We start from the raw sequence: 17,178 nt of genomic DNA, 5'->3' as shown, positions 1-17,178 counted from the left end.
TTTTTCTCTATTTTTTTTTTCATCCTGTCTCTTTCTTTTCTTTCTTCAGGACTCAACTGTAAGACATAAAATACACAACACATTTGCAACCACAAAACAAGAAGAAGAGCCAATTTAACCAATTCATAAGAATCCCCAGGGAGACCACACTTGTTTCCAAAACACTTCTAAAGCTCCAAAATTCCCTAAGGTTAAGGTAATCATGGGTTTTCACTTAGGGCTAGTGTATGAGCTTCAAAACAAAGAATTGAGGAAAGTATAGGCTCAAAATGGGTTATCAAAGGATTATAACAGGGTAGGCTTATTTGGCTAGAGAGGCTCAAGAACAAAAATGCCTTTATCATTTCCAAACATGCATATTAATCGAGAATTATCAATAAGAGTCAAGCCAAGACATATGTGCAAACAATCAAGAGACATATCACACGCAAGAAAGAAAGTGGCTCAAATCTCGCACAGGGTAATTTCTGTCACAATCAATCAACCTCTCAAACATCATAACATCTTCCCAAGCAAAGAAAAGCAAGAATTTCAACCCACAAGTATCAATGAAGTGATGGACACATCTACAAATAAAATCCATAAATCAAGAGAAACATGTAAAGTTGCACAAAAGACACACTAAAAACCAATTAAAACAGAAAAAATTGAACACACAAAATGAAAAATTTAACACAGAAAACAAAAACTAACAAAGAAAAATCAGAATCTCCCCCAATAGACCACACTTAAACTACACAGTGTCCTCAATGTGTTCTAGGCATAAGATCAGCAATCAAAACATGAAACAGATCATGGACAAGTGCAATAAAAGTAGGAAAATGGGGAAGAAGGAAAAAGAAAACTCCCTTGGGTTATGGTGGCAGTTGCCAATTTTGGACTTGTAGGGAGAGGTCTTTCTCTTCAGTATCCAGCACAGAATTTTTGAGGACAAACTGCTTCATCCTCCAAATATGATCAAGCAGGGAAATGTCTTCCACAGCTGGATCTAAGAAACAAAGATTGTTGATGAGCGGGTTCTGCAGATGCCTATTGTTTATGCTTGCACCTTTGTCTTCTACTGTGGGTGCATGTTGATCAAATTCATGTGTGCCTCCTGCAATAGGGTTAGTGCGATGCGGTTCCAAAGTATTGACATGCAGAGGTATAACACCCAAATTATCATATTGAACCTCAATTATACTCTCAGAACATGAATCACTTTTAAATTCAGAAACAATATCAACCACAGACTCAGATTCATGTTTAGTGTATGAAGAATAAACATACGGATTCGATATCAAAATTTGGTTATCATCATGTAGAGAGTGAGAATTCAAAACATGCCCATCAACAGTACAATCATCAGCATACCAATCAACAACATAATCATTAATAACACAATCAACAGAATAATCCATTTGCGGTATGCTTACCTCCACTTCCTTGAAGATTGGCAAAGTGTGGGAAGATGAAGGTGGTCTACCTGGCTCAGAATTATTGCTTATTCTTGTCTGGTCCTCAAAATCTTTAGCAGTCTTCTCAGGTGCAAGAGCAGGAACATAGGACGATGTGAAAGTAGGTGGTGCAGTGAGCACGTGACTCTGGTTCTCATCTCCTATGTTGATGGCACTGTCATCTTGAAATTGTTCCTCAGTAAATTGAGTGGCCATCTTCCCGACCTGATCACTCAGATTCTGCATGGAAGCTTGAGTTTCCTGCTGGATCTTCTTAAACTGAATGCTCTGCATGGTCATTTGCTCCAGTAACTCCTTTAATGTAGGTTGAGAAGTAGAATGTTGAGGAGCTATTTCGACAGGAGCATCATATTGCTGACTCTGATATTGCTGGACTGGTGGAGGCATGAAAGTACTCTGGAATGGTGGTTCTTGATATTGATGCTGTGGAGCATTATACCATCCCAAAGTAGGGTCATTCCATCCAAGACCGTTGCTGTAAGCATATTGCACAAGGGAAAATTTGCTCAGAAACTGATGCTCAAGATATCCCCAATCGGTAACGGATCTCAGAGGAAGAGAGTCTTTCCGATCCTTAGCTGCTCCTTGTAATGACTGCGAAAATGCGCTCAAGAAAATGTGATCAAGAGGGACATCTGGAGGCTTCATTGAAGAGCACATGATGTGGAACTCCTCCAAATGTCTATGTGGGCATTCTCCTGCAAAACCATGAAACTTAGGCAGCAAATATGTCAGTCCAGTGCTTAGAACATAATAAAAATCATCCTCTGTAGGTGGAACCGGCTCCCAAAGGGAGCTCTCAAAAGTTTGAGGATGAGACATATTGTTCTCATCATAGAAATCAGCAGAATTAAAATCACAGTAATATGCAGAATAAGAGTCATAGCTAGAGGCATCGACAGAATAAGCAGAATTCACGTAATCAAAATTGGTAGACATGGACAAATAAAAACACTAAAAATCACGAAGCAAATAAAACACAAAACACATTTTTTTTTAACAGACAAAACACACACGTTACGAATACAGAAAACAAAACATCACATCACAACACGAGACAAAACATTTAATACAACAAATATTAACAAAACAAAAAAAAAAACCTAAAACTGAACCACTATTGATCCCCGGCAACGGCGCCATTTTGACGAGAGTGTCGCGCCTCTCGCAAAAGTTGTGCATATAATTAATGCAGTACAGTTACTAGGAAGTGACTCCTAGGTCGTCTCTCAAGGACCAAATTGGGTTCAGTCTCAGATCTAAACACGAAGTGGGGGGGGTTTGTGAAAGTTTTGTTTGCAGATAAATTAAAAAGCGTCGAAATAAATTTCAAAACAGTACAGTAAAACGACATTAAAACAGTAAAAACGAACTTGGTACAATTAAAATGAAAATACAGCAACATGAAACATTAAAAACAGATCTGAAACAGTAAAACGAAAATACAGAAATACAGAAAATACAGAAAACGAAAATACAGTAAACAGTAAAAACAGAAAACAGTAAAGTAAAAATAGAAAACAGTAAATTTCAATCATGAAAACACAATCAACATTACAGCAGCAAAATATTTAGAACAAAATTACGGCGAATGATTAAAAATGAAATCACAAACAACACAGTGAAAACAACAGTAAAAATTTAACGGCAGGCAAACAACGACAGAAAATTAAATTGCAGCAGAAATTTAAAAACAGAAAAATAAAAAACAGTAAACTATCCTAGAATTTAACAACATGAAACTAACTTTGAATTTAAATTGTGCAAGATTTTAGTACAGCAAATAGGAAAATAAAATTGAAACGTGCACACCATTTTGCTTCAACCGTAACCTTCCATTCTATACTGTGTTATTTTCTTTTACTGGATGGAAATCTATCTACTACTCTACTGCAAAAGCAAAATAAATGAACTTGTTCTTTGGTTCAACACAAGGCCGTGAATCACCTTCCCAGAGGTTACAAAATGCAAGAAGAGATTTTATAGAGGAACAGGGAACAAAATGAAATATGCAATCAGAATTCAAGAAAAGGAATAAACATCAACCAATTCATTCATCATGAAAAACACATTACAGTTCTCTTGAAGTAAAAACATTCAAAGTAAAAGAACAAACAAGTGGTGCCTGGATTCCTCCTGGCCGTATGCTTCTCCTTCCAGTCTCCACACCAGTTTGCTTTCTCCTCCTTCAATCCATGCTTGGTGTACTCCTTGTATCTTCTCTGTGTGTAGAATAATGGAAATGAAAGAAAATCCAAGAGCCTCCTCCCCCCAAAGAGAAGTTGCCGAGAGAGCTCCCTTAACTCTAAGCCGTGGTCTCTTTTTGTTCTCCTCTGCATCCTCTCCCAAGAAAAACATTCTCTCCTTCTCCCTAGAATCCATGGACCGAGAGATGTTTTTCAGCAAGCATGCAGTCTCCCTTCCAATCATCAAGTGGCAGCTGGACTTCCAAATGCTTCTTGGTCCAAACCAATGCTTCTTGTGTTTGCTGCTGGCCGTGTGATGTTGTGCTTCTCCAAATTCTGAATTTGCTCTCTCTTCCTAAACGTTCCAGCCAAGAGTAAGTGTGCCCCTTTTTTTACCTTTTGTTGACTTGCCAATGTTGCAAACCGTGTGGAATGTGGCCAGCTGGAAACTCCTTAATTTTGTTGAGCTTTGCCAAGTCATCCTTTCAACAAAAAACCGTGAGAAGCTCTTGTAATGGTGGCCCCCATTTTTCTACTTTGTTGTCTCCCATTTCTTCCTTTGTTTTTGTCTTATGCGTGAGAAATGTTTTTGGCCATGAGGTGCAAATGTGTTATGCCGTGTGGTGTTGTCTTTCTAAGCCACTTTGATTTCTTCTTCAACCAATGGTGGTGGCCCCTACTTCTTTTATGTTGTCTCCCATCTAAAAGAAAGAAGACTACTCATTTGTGTGATGATAGCCGTGAGTTAGCTTGGTGTTTTTCTGATTTCCACTTGCTTCCAAAGACCATGCACCTACATGAGAATGTGTTTCCCACTTCAATTTAATCCCTTCCAATTCCATGCATGTGTTGGCCGTGAATGCTTGAACAATGGCAGCAGCTTTCTTCAAAAACAAAAACCGTGAGCTCCCTTGAGTCCATGTGGTCTTCTTTCAACAAATTAATTTTCCAATGGACCTTAGCTATTGCAAATTCAAGAAAAATATTTATCAACACACAGAATAAATAAATGCAGTGCAGGTTCTTCTAAACACAGTGTGAGAATGTTTTTCCAAATGTCCCAATTTATATTTCCAAAATTTTCCATTCAATTACTAATGCAAATAATTATCTCAGATAATTCAAATTAATTAAAATAAGAATTTCTGATCGAATTAAGCACATTTAAGAAAAATGGGAAAATACTGGACAATTAAGCACAACTCCCCGATTAATTCTAGTACAGTAAACCAAGTGAAGTGAAGAAAATATTGATTCATCAATCCACTTCTATCCCCTTTTGGCTAACCACGAAGCCCAACAACTTCCCGGATTTTACTCCAAATGTGCATTTGGCAGGGTTTAACCTGAGTTTATACTTTCTCAATTTCTCAAATAATTTCTTCAAGTTGAGGACATGTTCTTCTTCTGATTCAGACTTTGCAATCATATCATCCACATAAACCTCAATCTCCTTGTGCATCATATCATGAAAAAGTGTCACCATCGCCCTTTGATATGTTGCCCCGGCATTCTTGAGCCCGAAAGACATTACCTTATAACAAAAGGTCCCCCACAACGTGATGAAGGTCGTCTTTTCCATGTCCTCAGGCGCCATCTTAATCTGATTATAGCCCGAGAAACCATCCATGAACGAAAATAGCGAGTACTTGGTTGTATTGTCAACTAAAGTGTCGATGTGTGGTAACGGGAAGTTATCCTTCGGACTTGCACGATTCAAATCACGATAGTCGACACACATTCGAACTTTTCCATCTTTCTTAGGCACTGGTACAATATTTGCCACCCATTGTGGGTATTTAGCCACAGCCAGAAATCCTGCGTCGAATTGCTTCTGTACCTCTTCCTTAATTTTCAATGACATTTCTGGTTTCATTCTTCTTAGTCTTTGCTTGACTGGAAGGCATTCTTGCTTAAGTGGGAGTTTGTGTTGCACAATATCGGTATCCAACCCTGGCATGTCTTTGTAAGACCAAGCGAAAACATCCTTAAACTCCTTCAGTAGGGCTCGCAGCCCTTCCCTCACTTCCTTTTTCATGCTAGTACCGATTTTTACTTCCTTTATCTCTCCTTCCTCTCCCAAGTTGAGTACTTCAACATCCTCCTGATGGGGTTTTATCTCTTTAGACTCTTGTTCCACTAATCTCAAGAGCTCTGGAGAGGGTTCCGGGTCATCTTCATAATCATCTTCCGTATTATCGATAGGGTGCTCAAAATTAGGAATATCGACATTGTTATTTTCAAAACTTTCATTGTCATATCTGCATTTTTTGAATTTAAAAAAGAATAAATAAAAAAAGGAAAAAAACCGATGACGAATGCAAAATGATGATAAACACAAACAAACACGATTTGATTATCACGCTGAGCACAAGAGCAAAACATCAACCCGTAAGTCTTGAATCCTAAAGCCCCGGGTAAAGCCATAGGATTAATTAAAACTATTACATTTTATTCAAATTAAGCATCACGGGTAGACTCAGAGTTTCCCAATTGTTGAGTGGTGCAGCTGGGGAGCAAGCCCGCACGAAACTTGAACATTCAGAGCTATCTTCATCCTCCACGGCGGCTATATGGCCCGCATTGATCCATCCAGCACTACGGAAGCTCTCCTTGATGTCCCGAATACCAATCTTTTCCACCCGAGGTTCACGCCTTTCTACACGAGCCAGACCGTACTCTCTCCTTTCCTCCATCAACTTTCGCTTGTCCTCTTTGTTGGGCTCATACCCTATGCCGTATCGGTTTCTATTCTGAACGACCTTTAGGGGGAAAGTTCGCCCTTGCCCATGCTTGCCTAAACCTTTACCAGGTATATACCCCTCTTTCAGCAAGACCTTGGCCATCATGACAGAAGCACGTGACAAATGTGGGCTTGCTGGGAATGGCTCTACATAGGCATTTCCCACGATCTCCAATGACTGGAAGGCAGTTTCAGGAGCTTCCTCAGCCACCTCAATATATCGCGTGGACGATGGTCCGCTCATAAGGAGGTCCTCGTCTCCTGATATTATCACCAGCTTATCTCCCATAACATATTTCAGCTTTTGGTGTAGTGTGGAAGGCACAACTCCTGCAGAATGGATCCACGGGCGACCCAACAAACAACTATAAGCCGGGAGGATGTCCATAACTTGAAAGGTCACCTGAAAGACACAAGGACCAACTTGAACGGGCAATTCAATCTCTCCCATCACTACCCTTTTACTGCCGTCAAATGCCCTCACAATCATGGAGCTTGGCTTCATATGCATTCCCTCACAGGGTAGCTTCTCCAATGTCGATTTTGGCATGACATTCAGAGAGGAACCATTGTCCACCAAGACACGTGCTATAATGTGATCTAAACATTTCACGGAGACATGAAGAGCCTTGTTATGACCTCTCCCCTCAGTGGGTATCTCCTCGTCAGTAAAGGTGAGGTAATTATTAGCGATGATGTTGCCAACGATACCCTCAAACTTGTTCAACGAAATACCATGCTCGACATGAGCCTCACTGAGTACCTTCATCAACAACTTTCTATGAGAGGTAGAATGCATAAGCAATTCTAACAAGGAAATCCGAGCAGGCATGCGTTTCAACTGCTCCACCACCTTATATTCACTCTGTTGAATGAATTTTAAAAATTCGCAAGCCTCTTCCTCAGAGATTTCTTTCTTGTCTGCCTTGTCAGAGGTCTCCTCTACTTGCACCCCTTTCCCCTTTAAATGCTCCTTAGTATTTGCATCCATTGGTGTTTCATTATTACTAGCTTCTCTTCCCGTCAAATTTGGTGGCGTGAAGATTCGACCACTCCTCGTCATTCCGCCGATGCCTGATATATTTTCAACAACTGGATCCTGGCTAGAGGAATGGCTTTCAATGCACTGTCCTTCATCGACTACATGTGTCCCATACCTCCAAAGGACAGCTTTATCGCTTTTGTAAGGAAAAGGAACTGGTGTATGGATGACAAAGGGTGATCTTCCTTGAATTACTGGTGTAGGGGTGGTTCGAGTGAAGCGGATTATCAACGGCTCTGGCAAAGCTACATCTGGCTCCATACCAGTTTGTGCAAACACCTCCTCATACTTGTCTTCATAGCACACTTGCATCAGATTCCTATCAAGCAGATCTTGTAGAAACTTTTCAAATTCAACGCATTCCTCGATAGAGTGTTCCGTGCATGGATGGAGTCCACATACTCTTTCCAAATCATAAGCCCCGTTTAAAAATCCCAACTTCAATAATTCCTTGAAAATAAACCTTCTGGAACTTCGGATCTTACTTGCATCCCTTATCAGTTCATGCTTCTTAACTTCAATGGCATTTGTCGAGGCATTACCATGTCCGGATAACGGATTAGTATCAATGCTAGGTTTATCTTCTTGGAATTTTAGCCACCCAGCGTTAATCAGGGCCTGCACTTTATGTTTAAAAGCCATGCACCTTTCAGTTGAGTGACCCACGCCTTCCCCGTGATAACTACACTTGGCATCTGCATCATAACCCCTAGGGTATGGAGGCTGCAGAGGTATCATTGGGCATATAGCAACCAGACCCCTTTTGACGAGGTGAGGTAATAATTCAGTGTAAGTCATGGGGATGGGGGTGAAGTGGACAAAGTTTCTTTCCTGGGTTCTTCCCGGATAACCGCCTTGACCTGCATTCGGATTTGGATTTGCACTTGGCCCAGTCCTCCAAGCATTGCTTGTGACGGGTTGTGATTGGTAGAATCCTTGTTGTTGTTGAGGCCTGATTGGATGAGCGAAAGCCGCATTGGCTGAATATGAAGGTTGGCCTAGGTATGGTCTATAATTTTGAGAAGGAGCTTGACCTCTCCATACAGGCATTGCCAATGTTGCATGCACGTCTCCCTCTTTTTTCTTTCCTGGATTGAAAGAAGGCTTCTTTTTAGAATTCTCCATCGTAGATGGACCACTTGCAATCTTCCCGCTCTTCATCCCAATCTCTATCCTCTCGCCAATTATGACGACGTCAGCGAAATTGGCGGACACATTCCCCACCATATATTCATAAAATGGTGGCTGAAGCGTATTTACAAACATTGCCACCATTTCTTTTTCAAACAAAGGCGGCTCCACTTGTGTGGCCAATTCTCTCCACCGTTGGGCATATTCCTTGAAGGTCTCATTGTCCTTCTTTCCCATATTCTGTAATTGCAGACGGTCTGGTGCTACATGCGTGTTGTATATATACCGTTTTACAAAGGCGTCGGCTAGATCTGCCCAACAATGGATTCGAGAGGGCTCCAAGTGAGTATACCAGTTTAATGCTACCCCAACCAAACTGTCTTGGAAAACATGGATGAGTAACTAGTCGTCATATGCGTACGCAGCCATTTTTCTGCAATACATGGCCAGATGGTTCTTAGGGCATGTATCACCCTTGTACTTCTCGAATTCGGGCGCCTTGAACTTATACGGTATTTTTACTCCAGGAACCAAACTTAGTCTTGTAACATTTCCGAACCCATAGTTTTTCATCCCTTCAATAGCCCTCATTTTTTCCTCCAGAATCTCCAGTCTGTTTTTAGCACCGTTACTGATGTCGATTCCTGCACGCGCCGCGGTTTGTGATGCGGCTCTTGCTGAAGAATCGTGGTTAACAATTATGTGCGGTATCGTAGTCACTCGTGTTCCTTCAACTGTGATCGGTTCATTCGTTTGAGTACTTACCAAGGGAGCTGACACAGAGGTAGGTCCATGAGTGGTGACTGGCGGGATATCAATAGTTGTAGGAATGGGAAACGACACGTGCCCCCCTTCAATATATTCTCCTACGGGAGGAGTATATCCCGAGGGTAACCCATACAACGGGAAAGGAATCGATTGGCTAGTAGCATTGAAAAACGGGGGATAAAAATGGGCATTCCCGCCAAACAGTGTAGAAGAAGACTCTCCAGTAGCCTTCAGGGATTCAAGGGCAACCAAGATTTGTCCAACCTGGTCCTTCAACTGACTCATTTCAGCTTTGATGGATTCTTGTGACTCTTCCCAGCTTTCCATGATCCTTGAATTGGCTCGAGTCCTGTAGGCATGTCGTGGAAAGTTGGCCGTTTTTTTTTTACTGTTTTATTATTAACTTAAGTTAGATGAAATGCTTCAAACAAAAAGGAGAGAAAAAGGGAGAGAGAAAGAACAAGGAAAAATGTGATGCATGCTAATGATAGGTGGAAATCATAAGATCACGACAATGTTAATGATGGAAATCGATACAAGTTGATACCATACAAAATATCTTAAGTCTTTCATATAGAGAAAATCTAACAAGACATGAGTCATTTCCTAACCCGAGCAATGAAAGCCTTCATTTCGCCTACTAGCCATTTACAATGGTTAATAAAAAGCATTATCTCGGGAGGCGGGTTACAAAAGTGGGTCGTGGCTTCGGCGTCCAACACCATCTTAGGAATGTCTTCAATTGCTCCATTCGCCAACATAGCCAATTGGGAAAAACTTCCCTTCCAATGCTTCACAGCCTCTTCTTGCATCGCGATGTGGTCTTTCATTTGTTTTACCAAGGCATGATGCCTCTCTCCAAGCTCCATTGACCTCCACCGTTCCTCTTGCTCTTCAATGTACTCCTCCATTTGTTTTATCATAGAGCAATGCTTTTCTTCTGCCTCTGCTAGCTTCCAGCGCTCTTGGTTCATACTTGTTTCAAAGGATAAGGACATTTCCTTCATCTCGTGCCCCGCCTTTTCTATTTGAACCTGCGCTTCTCTTAGTCTCTTCAGAGCCTCTCGCTTGTCTCTTTTGGCCTCTTCGTAGAGGAGCCTCCATTGTTTTCCCTCTTCTAATGCTGCGTTTTTCTCCTTCACTCTCATGGCCAGCTCTTTGCTCGCGGTTAAGAGGTCTTGTTTCAATCGGAATGTATAAGCTCTTTCAGCCTTCTGACTTTTGACAATTTCTTCATAGGCCTGTGCTTTTTCTTCTTTATCATTCCTTATATCAACCAAATCGTTGCGCGCAGTCTGCAATTCTTTTCCCAACCTATCATTCTGCTCCCTCAGTTTTTTCATCTCTATCTTCAATTGCTTCACCTCATCGCTTTCTAGTTCTTGGGATGGCCCTTCGTTAGCTAGCTGATGAACGATCGGTTTGAAAGGCAATTTGACTTCCTTTACTCTTTCCCAGATCCAGGTGTGATAATTAATTTTGTCGTCCATCACCCCCAATCTTAAATCCTTTTCTGCTCGTATAACATTTTCCCAAGCACTTCTGACTTTCCTCAATATTTCAGTGAAGTGCCCATCCTCATAATAGATGAATAACATTGTAAGGTATTTCGGCGAGGGTGCCCCTTTCATGGGATGTCCGAATTGCCTTTGAACCAAGATAGGGTTATAATTTATGCAATATCGAGTACCTATGATGGGTATATTGGAAAATGGGCCACAATAATGGATGGAGGGCTTAGTCTCAAGCCAAGGGAGACGCCATCTTACTTTTCCTCCATTCAAACTGGCAAAGAATTGGGCCCACTCATTCCCTCCTTTGTCTTTGAGCCCCTGGTGCGAAGGATCTTCCGACGGACACCTGATATCACCCGACCCCTTACATAGACGCGCAGTCATCCACACATACAACGCCGATAGACAACAAAGTATTTTCCTCCCTTTTCTCTCGTGGCAAAAACTCATGGTCCCATAAACATCCGCAAGGACCGCTGTTACGGGATTCTCAGATCTCGTCTTTTTTGCCACGAAAACATCAATTGCGGTATAATCCACAAAGCCCTCTACTTTAGGAAACAACACGATGCCATACACGGTAAGAGCTAACACATCCATGAAAGTCTCCCAATCTTCCCCTTCTACTAGATAATGCAAGTGCTGCTCCAAAAATCCTTGTGTCAGTCCACGTACTTGATTCCTTGTTACCAACCTGTCTTCAAGTTCTTTGGGATGTAGTTTCATTATGGCAGCAATAGTCGCGATAGAGGCATGATGTTCCAAATGCTGATATGGCGTGGTACCCTCAAGTGGCATTCCCAGAATGTGCTCAAACTCCTCTATAGTTGGTGCTAGCTGAAAATCTTGAAAGGTGAAGCATCTTAGCGGGGAATCATAATACTGTGCGAAGGCTGTGATAGCAGGCGACGACACTTCTACCTCCATTAGACTCAACAGGTTACCATATCTCTTCTTAAAGGTTTGTCTCTTTATGGTTTTTAGCCTTCTGCCCAACTTTATCAGACTTGTCAAGTTTCCACCGTGAGTCTTCAGGTGAGATTTATTTCTTAACATGAGGGACTCAGTATGTTGTGTAGCACCAGATCTTATATCGACTTCCATCTTCGCGATATCAAGTGAATACTGGATGATTTCCCCTAAAATTAGCATGTTACCGAATGATGCATGTTAAAGTGAGGTAAAATAAAATGATTAACAAAAAAGCATGCACAACATGAGAATGCAAAGACATTATGATTTATTTATTTATTTATTTTTGAAAATAGAATGAACAGTATGAGGGTTAGAGGAATACACATTTCTCCCTTTTGTGCCTTATCAAAGGTTGGATGACTGCAGTTCTAAGGCCAAATATATGCACTCACAAGGATAGCTTCCTAATGCTTAAGTCAGGCCACCAGAGCTATGGCTCTTTTCACTGTTTCTCCACAACAGTCAGAGTAATCAACTAGATGTGGAGACACAAATGAAAAGAACAGACTCTGGCTGGGGTTCTCACGATAGCCAAACAGGAAGTACATCCCAGAGTGACACCGCTACACAACCCCTCTATTTCTAAGTTGCGCTCAGACCCGGGTATAGGGCCTCACTCATGATATGCATATAATGTGTGTGTGTGAAGGGAGAATGCAATTGTACACCCCTAACCCTCACCTGCAAAACAACCAGAAAATTCCCAGGCAGATATAACATGTTTTCTACCCTAGGGTTCAATATAATCAAAACAAACACAGATACAATTATGACAAATATCAAACAAAGATAAAGAAAAAAGGGGAAAAAAACACAAAGAAAAACCACATTGAATTCGCACATCTAATTAAATGGCTTGACTCTCTGGTGATCCCCAGTGGAGTCGCCATCTGTCGCAACCGGAATCGCGACGGGACAACGATCCAATAAAAAGAATAAATAAATATTTTGAAAAGAGATTTTGGAGTCGCCACCATAGTTTATTCTGGAAAACTACGGAAAAACCATAAAATGATAAGGCATGGTCAAATTGAACCAGATTCTTGGTTCGGGAGTCGGTTACGTGTAGGGAAGGTATCAGCACCCTACAACGCCTGCCCTAAGGCAGTACCTTTAACTAAATGCGCGAATGTGGATGTGGTTTTCAAAGTGTTTAACATTCCCTTTAAATAAAACTCTAAAGAAACAAACAATATTTTTTTAGTTTTTTGGGCCCGACAAGGATTGACCTTGCTCCTACGTATTCTCATGTGAGAAATCAGGGTTACGTAGTTCTTTGAAAACTGCTTGAGAAAATTGTTTGGAAAATTGTTTGAGAAATTGTTTGGAAAATGATTTGGATTTTTGGGAGAGTGAGCCTGACAAGGACTGGCCTTGCTCCTACGTATCTCCACTTTTGATGGAGAATCAAGGATCACGTAGTTCTACAAGGCAATATTGTTCGTTGTTTGAAATTGTTGATGTTTTTGGTTTTCGAGGATTTTTTTTTATATTTTTTTGGTATTTTTTATTGTAATATTTATATTTTTTGCGTAATGAGTACTAGGCTGATGCGTACGATCGCACGAGCACCCACACGGCTTTTTCCTTCATTGTTTTGCGTAATGAGTACTAGGCTGATGCGTACGATCGCACGAGCACTCACACGGCTTTTTCCTCTTATTGTTTTGCGTAATGAGTACTAGGCTGATGCGTATGATCGCACGAGCACTCACACGGCTTTCCCTTTTATTGTTTTGCGTAATGAGTACTAGGCTGATGCGTACGATCGCACGAGCACTCACACAGCTTTTTATTTATTTTATATTTGGGCAATAAGTACTAGGCTGATGCGTACGATCGCACGAGTACTCATACCGATATTTATTACATTAAATGTTTTTTAAAGTTTTATATATTTTTATTATTTACAATTTTTATAATTTTTATATAAAAAACCAAAAATAAGTTTACTAAATAAAACAAAGGGGTGAGGATTACTGTACAAGGGGTTACAAAGAGAAAACTTTTGTTTTTTATCATCTTTCTTTTTTTTTTATCATGGGTCTGAGCCCAAGGGTAAGGACAGGGGGTGCGTGAGTGAAATATGGGGTGTGCAGGTGAAAAATGGGGGTGCCAAGGGGACTCGGCCCGAAGTGTTTATTCCCAATTCATCCCACCCATTAGGGGTTCTTCTAACTTCATCCATTTGAGTCAGCAGAAGACTCCATCTTCTCCTCTGAAAGAGAGAAACCCAGAGACATTCACCTCCACCCACATAGCCACCGCAAAAGGGGATGACCTTTACCGGTCTCGGCGTCGACGGCAAACTCAGGCGACGTCGGAACCACAACCGACCGCGGCGCCGCTGTCTTCTATTCTTCGATGGTCGCCACTCGTTACCGGGATCAAGATGGTCGCGACAGTTCTTCTTTCTCCGTGCGCGGCTTCGATTTGCCACTGCTACACGCGACCAACTCTGGCGTTCACCTCGACTCCACCGCCACCAACGTTGTTTCAGATCCGACCGCCCTAGTGCCTCCGTGGTTTGATTCCGCTCGCGCCAGTGCAGCTATAGTTCCCATCCACCGTCACTGACGCGTGACTCCTTTGGGAATTTGGAAATAGAGGTTCGAAAACCTAGTCTGCTTTGACTTGGGATTTTGTCAATGATGGTTGAAGAAAATAGTGGTACCGTAGAGGATGCAGGTGGGGAAAGTATGAATCTGGAGGAAACAATTGCAGAAGAAAGTGCCATGGTTGGCAAATTGGGATTGTGTAGAGTGAAAAGAGTGAAGAGAGAAGGCAAAATTTGCATGACGAGCCGAGGGGTGGAGAACTCGTAGGGGCGTTTTCAGAGGGATTCAGTCTGGTGAACGAAATCGGGAGGGAATCCAAAACAGCTTAAGAGTTGTGCGTGTAGGAGGGACGATGTTTACCAAAGATGGGATGACTGAGAATTGGGTTTGAAATGTCGGGTCCTAGAAATTAAGTGTTGCTGGTGTTAAGATGATGATTGGGTGAAGGAGAATGGAGGTTTGAGGTTGGGCCGTGGTCATGTTGCACTAGGTGAAGAGGTGAATAAAGAGGAAGGAAGAATTGCAGGTGACCCCGATTTGGTGTGGTTCACGATGATAAGAGGAGTGGAGAATCCGAGCAGTTGATGGTGGCTAAAGGAAGTAGGGGGAAGTTTGCTTCTTAATCTAGCGCTGCATTGGGTGAGGGAAAGGAAGAAACTCTTGAAGTCGAAAAAATGAGTGGATGGTTTATTCATTGCAGGTGTCGAAACATGGTGGAGACAATAAAATGACCGTGATACATGCATACGCGGCTTGGAATATTCAAGCAACAAATCACACACAAACAGAACATAGCACACACAAGAAAAGCAAGTTATTTCAACAGTGATTGTAAATTGGAAAATTGGATGTTACTTACCTCTTGGAGCTCCTTCCTCTGTTGTTGAACTCTATGCGCCTCTCCCCTCAGGTCTCCGCTGAACCGTAAGGTTTGCCCCCAACAATGGATAATCCTTCTCCTAATCCGCTCCCCCTTTTCTTCCTTGGATTGATCTCTATGGACCGATTTCGCACTCTGCTCTCGCTTGTAGTCGACAGTCAATGCTCCTCACTTATCCTCCTTTCTGAACATAGCCTGTACTCCTTTTTCGTGTCGTTAGCTGATGAATGATGAAGGGTCGGGAGTGTGGGCTGTGAGTCTCCAGCAGTGTGTTTGAGGGTGGCTGTGACAATGGGTGAATATGGATGGAGATGATAATGTATAAGGGTTAATTATAGGTCCAGTGGTAGAACAATGTTGGAGATGAAAGTGATGGTATTGGCCCCAGGGTAAGGATGTAGATGGCGGGCTGAATATGGATATTCGGTAGTGTGTTGGTGATAATAAAAAATGAAGAGGAGGTGAAGTGGTTACGGGCGAGAGGAGTCAAAGTTTTGGATTGGTGTGGCTACCGTGGAAGAGAGTTTTTAGGTGTTGGAGATGAAGGTGATGATATTGGTCGTGGTGAAACTGGAGCCTCTGTCTCCTTTCTTTTTTTTGAGTGCCCCCCCTTCTTTTTTTAGCTAACTTCTTTTGTTTTCCCCCCCTCCGTCTTTTGCTGAGAATCCAGAATCTTGTAGTACAGAAAGCCCTTTACAGAGGTGAAAGATGGGCACCGGGTGGGCACTGACGTGGATGACCACCAAGAGTGAAGGTGTCAACAAAAAAAGTTCTCTTCTTCAGAAACCCATACTTTGGGCGCGTGTTGTTCTTCCCCCTGGTATCCACTATGCATTCACATTTTATTATTGGGGAAACAGGGTGTCAAAGGTGAGTGGGAAGCAGAGGTAAGTGGGAGGCAGACTCAGGTGAAGTCCAGCAGCTTGATTTTCTTCCTTTTTCCTTTTTAAATCTCCAGAGACCCATACAGTAAGTGGTTTCAGACGGTCAATGGCGGACAGCGGCAGCTGGAGGTGGGAATCCTCGGTGGAAAGTTCAGATCATATTTAAAGTGCAGCCACCACTATTCGGACGCTCGTTCGAACAGAAAATGAACGAACCTTCATATTAAAAGAACGAACGCTCAAACCAAACGCTCATGAGGTGAGACAATCTGATACAGGCCGAACGCAAACAGTAGAAAAGAACGAACGTTCACAAGGTCAACCAAAGAAAAACGAACGCACACAAACACTACTCCAAAGACCGAACGCTTAAGATTCAAACCGAATATTAAACCGAACGGTGACAATGGACGCTCGCTTAACTGAGAACAAAGCCATATCAAGAACGAACGCCACTAATACGTAAGTGGCCGAACGTTCAAAATCGCACGCTAATTACCATCATACCCCAATAATGAGCGCCCAAAACCGAGCGCTAATCATCAGTCAACACCGAACGTTCAAATGAGAATAAAATAACTTCAGAACCGAACGTTCACTGACACAAAACGACCGAACGGTTGAACAGTTTGGACGAACGGTTGAACAACAGTGGGGAAGGACGAACGGTTGAACAACAGTGAGGAAGGACGTACGCTCACTATTTGGACGAACGGTCACTGTTTGGACGAGCGGCCACACCAACAGTGGGAAAGGACGAACGGTTGAACAGTTTGGACGAACGGCCACAGAAACAGTGGGAAGAACGAACGCTTTCAGCAACAGTGAGGAAGGACGAACGGCAGAGGATGAACGCTTGATCAAAGAGGACGAATGCTCGCAAGCTTGAATACTGGCCGAACGGTCGAATAGTGAAAAAGGACGAACGTTCAAAAGTGAAACCGAGCGTTCAAGTGAGAAACCGAGCGTTCAAGTGATGACCGAACGCTCATAAGACAAATATAAACCGAACGCACATGGAGGACGAACGTTTCGAAGAG

At 42.2% G+C, this 17,178-nt stretch overlaps 2 protein-coding genes across 2 annotated transcripts; both read right to left on the bottom strand.

Annotated features, from left to right (window-relative positions):
• Positions 1–531: 531 nt before the first annotated feature.
• Positions 532–8,796, bottom strand: LOC124832839 (uncharacterized). The gene is made up of 6 exons (XM_088109501.1): positions 6,753–8,796; positions 6,115–6,647; positions 5,178–5,747; positions 2,238–2,411; positions 1,466–1,751; positions 532–566 (listed from the first exon to the last, which is right to left on the bottom strand). The coding sequence occupies exons 1-6, from the start codon at positions 8,794–8,796 to the stop codon at positions 532–534; spliced, it is 3,642 nt and encodes a 1,213-aa protein (XP_087965627.1).
• Positions 8,797–8,961: 165 nt separating this feature from the next.
• Positions 8,962–9,654, bottom strand: LOC124832864 (uncharacterized). The gene has a single exon (XM_088109500.1). The coding sequence runs from the start codon at positions 9,652–9,654 to the stop codon at positions 8,962–8,964; it is 693 nt and encodes a 230-aa protein (XP_087965626.1).
• Between the last annotated feature and the right edge of the window lie 7,524 nt (positions 9,655–17,178).

This window comes from Vigna umbellata, chromosome 3 (genome assembly GCF_029865625.1).
Source record: "Vigna umbellata cultivar VRB3 chromosome 3, Vumbellata_1.0, whole genome shotgun sequence".
Taxonomy (NCBI): Eukaryota; Viridiplantae; Streptophyta; class Magnoliopsida; order Fabales; family Fabaceae; genus Vigna; species Vigna umbellata.
Note: the sequence above shows the minus strand (reverse complement) of the source record. Positions and strands in the feature narration are given on the sequence as shown.